Source organism: Mastigoproctus giganteus, chromosome 7 (genome assembly GCF_048544385.1).
Source record: "Mastigoproctus giganteus isolate SK-2022 chromosome 7, ASM4854438v1, whole genome shotgun sequence".
Classification (NCBI taxonomy): Eukaryota; Metazoa; Arthropoda; class Arachnida; order Uropygi; family Thelyphonidae; genus Mastigoproctus; species Mastigoproctus giganteus.
In genome coordinates this window covers 196,335,639-196,344,572 of record NC_143581.1, presented here as the reverse complement: position 1 = coordinate 196,344,572, position 8,934 = coordinate 196,335,639, and the positions used below count along the sequence as shown (strand labels likewise).

At 39.4% G+C, this 8,934-nt stretch overlaps 1 protein-coding gene across 1 annotated transcript in view; it reads left to right on the top strand.

The window, feature by feature from the left end:
- Positions 1–5,606: 5,606 nt before the first annotated feature.
- Positions 5,607–8,934, top strand: part of LOC150083522 (core histone macro-H2A.1-like) — a 95,090-nt gene continuing 91,762 nt past the window's right edge. The window contains exon 1 of the mRNA XM_090378517.1: positions 5,607–5,853. Coding sequence (XP_090234643.1) covers positions 5,682–5,853 — 172 coding nt within the window. The 5' untranslated portion in view covers positions 5,607–5,681. The remainder of the gene's footprint in view (positions 5,854–8,934) is intronic.

Below are 8,934 nucleotides of genomic sequence, written 5' to 3'. Positions count from 1 at the left end.
GACCATCATAGTCGCCTTTACGAAAACAAAAACCCTTCCCTTTACCTCTGATGGTAGTTACCTCCTTGAGTAAATCCCACTTCAACACACTGTGATCACTGCCACCTAGTGGTTCATTTATCTGCAGGTTCTTAATGCATGAAGAATCACTACTGATAATGAGATCAAGAGTATTGCTCCCTCTTGTTGCCTCACGAACATGCTGATGTAGAAAACAATCATCCAATAAATCCACAAAAGCCTTGCTAGTGTGCGAGTGACCAACCCACAAATTCCAGTCAATATCTGGGAAATTAAAATCCCCCATTATAAGACTCTCTGATTTACTGGCCCACTCTATTTCCCTGTACAATATATTATTATACTCATCTGAGTCATTAGGCCTATTGCACACTCCTACTCTCAATTTTGATTTCCCTATGCTTATGTCACACCAAACTGACTCGACACTGCCCTGTCCATCGATATCAACTGGCTTCACTTCCTTTGACTTTATGTGTTTCTTAATTAATAGCATAACCCCTCCTCCCCTCCTGTCCTGTCTATCCTTTCTATATACATTGTATTCCCCAAATTCCAGTTCCGCATTACTTATATCTGTGTGACACCACGTCTCTGATATCCCAACAATATCTGCCTTTGATGTTTTGAGCAATACCTCAAATTCATCAAATTTATTTACCAAACTACTAGCATTGGTGTACACGCAGGTATACATGCACCTGTTTCTGTTCTTAGCTACCCTAACACAAGCCATGTGTTTACTTGTAACGCAATGACTACCAGCAGTCTCTGAAATATACTGCATCTTGTTTTTCAGACTTCTGCTCATTTGAATAGAAGCAGTGCAAGAATCACTTCCACCTCTGCCAGTGGCTACTGTTAATCTACTAGTCCTTGTATCCCCCCCCCCCAACTAGCAGTTTTCCGACCCACCTAACACTGCCTCGACAGCATCAGCAAAAATTCTTGCACCCTTTCTATTTAAGTGTATCCCATCCCTGTAGAAGCAATCTCTCCTGTTAACAAGTACAGTCCAGGCTGAAAAAAATTCTACCCCTTGAGCCTTGCACAATCCCTCCAGGGCCGAATTGATCGACAAGGCTCTCATCATATACTCCCTCCTATCGTGTCTGGGCAGAATTGCAGACACTTTCAAGTTCAACCCTAATTCACGGCTTTTTTTCAACAGTGACCTGTACTTGCTAATTCCGCCGGTCTCCTACTCTTAATATCATTAGTGCCAACGTGTACAAAACTATATCACCCTTTGTGCCCTTAAAAGATGATATCCGCTCTACAACGTCATCAACCTTTGCCCCTGGCAGACATACCCTGGTCCTATTCCACCTATCCTTTTTACAAAGTATGTTCCCCGTTTCCCTGACAATAGAGTCACCAACAACTACTAGTTCCTGTGGGACCAGCGCATTCTGCCTAGGGGGCTGCCCCTGTGTTGCCTGATGACCAAGTGCAAGCTCTGGCGTTGATGTGGGCAGCTGAGAGCTTGATGGGCCCCTCAATTTATTTCCTTCGAGGGCATCCACCCTGTCCTTCAAGGTCTCATAAAGGCCCATAACAACGCTGAGTTGTCGCCTGATTTCCTTGCACTCCTTACATCGTGCACACACAAAGACATCCCCCCTTGGCAGTATCATGTCCCGTACCCGACTGCTCCGCAAACATCAAGCAAACAGTGCATTTTAATAGACTGTGATTCAGAGGGCAACTGCCCCCCCTCAGTTCTCCCCTGAACCACAGCACTCCCATTAGCTTGAGCCTTTTGCTTTGCTGCTCTGGTCAGAGTCATGATTCCAATTTAATTCAATAAAATTTAAAACAAAAATTAAATCCTTAAGTTATATCCCAAAACAGTTATGTTATATATATATATATATATATATATTTTTTTTTTTTTTTTTTTTCGGTATCTAGTGTTCCCTTTATACAACTTCCGTATCACGTGTACCACTATAGTTATGTATTAATTATTTGTTACGATTAAGTCGTTATATATATTTATAGAGTTAAAAATACAATTTAATTGACAATAAAGTTTATCAAGATTAATAGATTTACTGATTAATTGACAATATTATATTATGCAGTATACTACACTAAGCTTATGCTATGGTGTAAAAATGGCGGGAAATCACGAACGGTATTTCTACGGACTGGTAAGTATTGATTAGCTTCGAAATCTCGCTATCTCAATTTAGACTAAACTAAGGATCCTGCCTAGGTCTATAATCCACTTATAGAAGATAATTTGATATAACAATTGGTTAATAAATCGACTAAATTTGGTTAAAAGACCTCTCGTTCAATTTGTGACACGTGGATTTGATACCGTTACCGATACTAAGTAATATCTACGAAATCTCTGTCTAAGTTAAACTTTAAACTAAGTATCGTAACTAGGAATATAAAGCTACTCTAGAAAAAAGTTAATATGACAATTTAAACTAATAAAGCAGAAAATAAATCAGGAAAAACTTCTCTGTTTGAAGAGCTTTAAGGAGCAATGTCTGCACAGGCTAACCTCGCACCCAGACTCTCTACCTCGCACCCAGACTTTGCTTATCTGAAGCCTAAGGACGAAGATACAAGAAACCTAGCGAAATATAGTCCAATCACCTGCCTCCCAACAATGTACAAGATCCTGACCAGCTGCATAGCCAGGGATTTACCCGACCACTTGGAGAGCCAGAACATAATGGCCGAACATCAGAAAGGATACAAGTTGCTGAGGAAAGGATGCAAGGAGCAATCAATCATAGATGCCACAGTTATGGAGCAAACCTACAAGAAGCGCCGCAACATGCACACAGCCTAAAGCGATTACCTCAAGGCCTTCGACTTCGTACATCATAGCTGGCTAATAGAAACCCTGAAGATCTAGAAAGTCCATCCGATAGTGAAAAACTTCTTAGTCGAAACGATGGCGAAATGGAGTAACACCATTAAGATCGAAAATATCACAACCAAGCCAATTTCCATCAGGAGAAGAAAATTTTCAGGGCTATGCCCTGAGCCCATTGTGGTTCTATCTAGTACTTAACCCGCTATCCACCATGCTCAACAGTAGCAAGTACGGATATAACCTCAAAGAAGGAAGGAAGAACCTGTACACCCTCACCCACCTAATGTACATGGATGATATCAAGCTCTACCCGGGAACCGAGAAGCACCTCTAGCACCTTCTCCAGATCACCAAAGAATTCAGCAATTATATTAGGATGGAATTTGGTCTAGACAAATCCAAGACCCACGCATTGCACCAGGTAAAATTAGTCAACCAAAACTATCAGCTGCAGACTAGTAAAGAGATCGAAGCTATGGCAGAGGGAGAGACCTACAAATACTTAGGGATGATGCAGGCTCAGCAGTTCCAGCACAATGAAATTAAGGCCTGCCTGACCGAAAATTATCATCAGAGACTCAGAAGCCTGCTGAAATCAAAGCTGAATGGAGGGAACACAGTTAAAGCCATAAACACTTATGCAGTCCCAATGCTAACGTACTCCTTACGGATCATAGATTGGACTAACACCGAGATGGAGGATATCATGAGACAGACAAGGACAATGATGACCAAGCGCCAACACCACCCGAAATCAGCGGAGGAGAGACTGACAATTGACCAGAAAGAAGGAGGAAGGAGCCTGTAAACATCATCGATCAACAGAAGACAGCGATTGCTAACGTGAAGGATTACTTTCAGAAACACACAGCAGCACTCCACCAGGCCATAAGGAAGATAGACAAGCAGTATACCCTACTCAACCTAAGGGAGGAGTCCCCTCCCAACCAGGAGGCACAAACGAAGCTAGAAAGGCGGGCAGAGGAGACACTCCATGGCAGACACTACAACGATCTCCATCAAGATGACATAGAAAAAATTGCTTCCAATGAATGGCTCACGAGCGGGACGCCAATCCCGGAGACTGAAGGATTCATGCTCGCCATCCAAGAGGAACTGCACCGGCCAAAAAAAAAATTTCCCTATTACCCTAAGAGAGAGAGAGCGGTAGAAAGGAATCACCAAGAAAGGGAAGAATGATGATATCCAGCTCAGGACCCTGGGTGTGCCAAGCCCATACTCACCAGATGGGAGCCCCGGGGATAGATGTGAACCCCTGGGGATAGATGTGAGCCCACCCTACAGGTGTTGAGGATTGCGACTTTCTGGGGTTTCTTGTAGTTGTTCGCTGAGAGACCTATTGCTGCTATGCTGTTATGTAAGGTCTTTGGCACCATACCGGTGCTTGACAAGATGATCGTTACTTGTTGCATAGACCACATCTTTTTGATCTCCTGTCTTGTCTGCACGCGTAGCTCAGTGGTATTGTCATCGTCCTAACCACACCGGTTGAAAAGGCTCGGGTTCGAATCCCGTCGATGACGCGAGGAAGTTTGATTGGCTTTTTTTCACTCTGTGGCTGAGTTAATCGGTCTCATTCATAGACAGCAAGGTAGAAGTAAGGTTTTTCTTCCAGCCAAACAGACCAAAGAATACACGTAATTTACATACATTATATAAACGGGTGTATGTGATTAATTTCGGGTGGCTCTAGTATGATTTGATCTTCTGTATTAGGTTAGATTATTATTATTATTATTATTATTATTATTATCCATATGGTGCAAGGAAGCCTGGGGCTTCTGCTATGAGAGAGAGAAGAATGATGATATCCAGCTCAGGACCCTGGGTGTGCCAAGCCCATACTCATCAGATGTGAGCCCCTTATATCTCACATAACTTTTCCAACAATTTATGTTCTGAATAAATGTGTGAAACTTACGATTTTCTTTCTTTATTTTGTTTCACAATTTCGTCAGTACGTCTCGCCACTCCGACTTCAAACAAATCACTGCACGAAGTGTGGGACGCTCCGAATTCCCTGTGCCCACAGAATTTAAACGAGTGCAATGGCTTCGCCACTCCTGCCCTAGGCACCTATGTTTTTATGGGTACATCGATTTCTATGGGTGATGAAAATTACCTTTTGAATCTTTTTTTTTTTTTTTGGATAACAAAATTTACAGAGGTCACAATAACAAAATGGCATGTAACACGCCATAACAGCTGATGTCATCAATATGATGATTATAATGTGTTTGTCCTTACAAATTAAAAATATTTAAGAATAAAAAAAAAAAGAGATCTTTGTTACATTTTTGATCTTACAGAGGGGGAAAAAAAAATTGTAATTTTTTTTTTTTTTTTTTTTTCGTAAGCCCTACGAAAAGCGACTATTGGATAATACGGCCATTATTCCAGAAGATTTCCAAGAGGAAACTATTCTTTTATCACAGTTTTAATAATGAAAATCTAAAGAATGTAGAACTTTAGTATTCTTAACTTGAAATATATCATTAATATTATCTTTATGGCTTATATTTATAAAATTGTTAACCGCATTACGAATCATAATAACAGTCCGAGAATTTCTAACTTAAATATTGCGATACGGACATATTGCCACCAGACGTAAATCGGAAGTACTACCGGTAAAGTGAACAGCGACGTGTGCGTCCGTCCGGTTCTCAAGCGGTGTGGTCTATGTCTGGAAGTGTTTTCTGAAGTCTGTGACTAACAAAGTGAACAAATAGCCAAGGTGGCTTTCATTTCTTCCCAATAATTTGCAGCTATAGGACTGCGATATTAAGTGCTCATAATGTCAGCCAGAGGAGGAAAGAAGAGGAGTAAAGCAACTTCTAGGTCGGCGAAAGCTGGTGTGTTGTTTCCAGTCGGAAGGATGCATCGATACCTGCGGAACGGTACTCATCACCAGCGCATCGGAGCGGGAGCGCCTGTGTACATGGCAGCGGTGATCGAATATCTCACTGGTAAATAGAGACGACGCTTAGCGTCGCTAGTTTTCTGTTAGGACTAATAACTTATAATACCGTCGGCAATTCTTTCTTTAGGTGGAGATGGGAAGTGGGAAACTCGAAACCCTAATACATTAGTAAAAATTATAATGCATTGGTTTATGCTCTCGTATCATTGACATAAAATGAAACCATCGTGAAACTAAATTATTGATAGTCAAAAATTGTCGGTAATTTATCAAATCTGAATCGCAAAACAAAGCGGAATAAAGTTTTGTTAACTTTGCCCCTGTGAAATGTCACTGCCCTCCCATGAGAAATAACTTCTCGAACCATTTAGAAATAGAAAAAATAGAACAATTAAGGCAATTACCGAACTTTATTCACAAGGAGATTATAAGTTGGAATTAAGAGGTTTTTTCGTTATTTTATTTTGTATACTTGCCTCCCCCTCCCCCCTTCATATGCAGTGCAATTCCCATAATTCTGTGAACAAGCTGTTTGTGCGTCCTGTCGAGTATATATGTCGATGTACGTTGAGGTCTGGTTTACGGGGAGGCACAGTGACTGATGTCACCAAAATTCAGAGTTAATTCCACAAGCTATATCGAAGTGAAGGGAAAAATAACACGCTTGATTACTATGTTGCCTTTCTTGTACTTTCGTATGAAAGAAATTTAGTTATTCGTCGAAATATGTAAATAAATTCTTTATATACATCCTTTAGCGTATTCATTCATTCAAACAAAAACGCAATAACTTTTTGAATATATAGCAGTTGGTTGTACTAACAAGAACTAGTATGCTAGATGACATGAAACTGGGAATCAATTAAACAAGATGCGATGTGTTTCGTTGACCCGGCAGACATTATATAGGCAGCATTTATAACACTATATTGTTTTTCTGAACGATTATTAGTGACTGAAATTTAATAATTTGAGTAATGACTTTACCTAGTAAACCTGAGGGGGGGGGGAATTGATTAAATATGTGAAATTACGTATATCAACACTTTACCTGACTATACAGAGTTACCCAGAGTATAAACAGAAATTTTATTGAGCATGTTTATGTTTTTCTTTGCTGATAGCAGGATTTCAGCTGCAAATGAGTGATATTGGAAAGATATAATTATCTTTCCTCTTGATAACAGTATAATTAAACTTATTGGCAACAGCTTTGCTATACATTTATGAAATGTGTTGATGATTCAGTATACTGTCAGTTCATTAGGATCGAGATAATTGAAATACAGGCATTATATAAGATACATTGGGAGGGAGTTGGCAGCTCATGAAAGAAAATATTTTCCTAATTAACTGAAGGATGGCTATCATTGTTGGATTTTTAGTAAATTCTATTCCACCGGGATAATATGGGAGGAGTGGGGACAGTGCCTCATTCTTTTTTTTTTATTTGATGACACCCTCTCACCCAGTGACATATGCACTTTATTCCACCACTGCTGCAAACAAAATTTCCATTACAGGAACAATGTCGATAGTTATTTAAATGGAATCATGCTACAAGAATAAGAAATCAAGCTTATACATATAATAGGAAAGCACCTTATGAGAAGCAGAATTAAATTGCATACAATGGTGCTTTACTAGGAAATCAACCCTTTAATTTTAGCTAATACTTTTGTTCATGTAATGGTGAATTCATCTTTGACTTGTTATATTTGAAGTTACCTTAAAACGACTTTGATATCATGTTCATACTTATAGTATACTTAATCTGATATACTCTCCCCATGGCACAAGTTGTAGGGTACAGACACCTTTAGATAGAAGAGAATTCCTTAACCAGTTAATGTAACCAGCTAGTTATTTATTGTACTCAATTCCTAGAAAGAGTGTGAGTAGTGGCAAATGATGCAAGAAAGTAAGCTTATACTGCATCCACCAAGAAAAAAAAAAAAAAAAGTCAACACTTCTCATATCACCTGCCCATTCCTTCTAACAGTTTGTCTGTTTCTTGAATTTATTCAAACTACCCACCTGTACAATACCAGATGGGATCTAACAATCAACAACCTGCTGGCAGAAGGCAAATTTCGTACATCTACCCTATTTTTTCTCAATTTGAATTTATGCCCCTTGTGTGTAATTTGATCATTGAGCTTATTCAATCCATTAAAAGACTTAAACACCTCAATCATATCTTGCAGATGCCTGGTCTCCAGGCACTGCAATTTGCAGAACCAAAGCCTTTCCTGATAAGAGTACCCTTTCGTTCCTCGCACTAATCTTATTTCTTTTCTTTGTATCCATCGGTTCCAACAGATCCACATTCTTTTTAAAATGAGGCCTCCAAACTTGTAACCACTGCCTTATACTATGGGATAATCACCTCTTTATCCTTGCTGTAAAAATTCCTGTATAATTCGTGCACAAAATTCTTGCCAATACTCCATGAGCTGTCCTGGCAGCCTATCTGCATTGCTAAGAGAACTTCATATCAGACTGTACAATTATCCCAGGTCTTTTCATTCTCCACAACCATGAATGGAGTATCACACAGTTGATTACATCAATCTAAGATTACTGCCCCTCCCCCCATATGAAGTACCTTGCATTTGTCGATATTAAAATTTAATTGCCACTTCTCGGCCATGTGTGCCTAATTTGTCTAGTTCTTGTTGCAGTAGCACACCTTGTGATTTTAACCACCTTGCCAACCTTCAATCATCTGCAAACTTAGACATTAAGCCTGATATACCTTCCAAATGGACAGCAAACAGCATAGCCACAGAAAACAGCCCATTATCACTGATTAATGAAAGCAGTTTCTTAATTTAGGGAAAAAAAATGTGGAACACTGTTTTTGACTGTTTATTTCTTTTTACTTCAGAAATTGAATAAGAAATTGCTATTAAAGATCAAAATTTTCTTTTTATTATAGTTTTATTTTCATTTGCTCCAAAATCAGCAAGTTATACTCAACCTTCATCAATATCATTAATAAATATAGAAAACAACAATAGGTACAGCATCAAACCCTGGGGAACTCCACTAATAACATTAGGCCAAGAAGAGCAGTGCCTGTTAATAACCACTCTGTCTTCTCCCACTCAACCATCTCTTTATC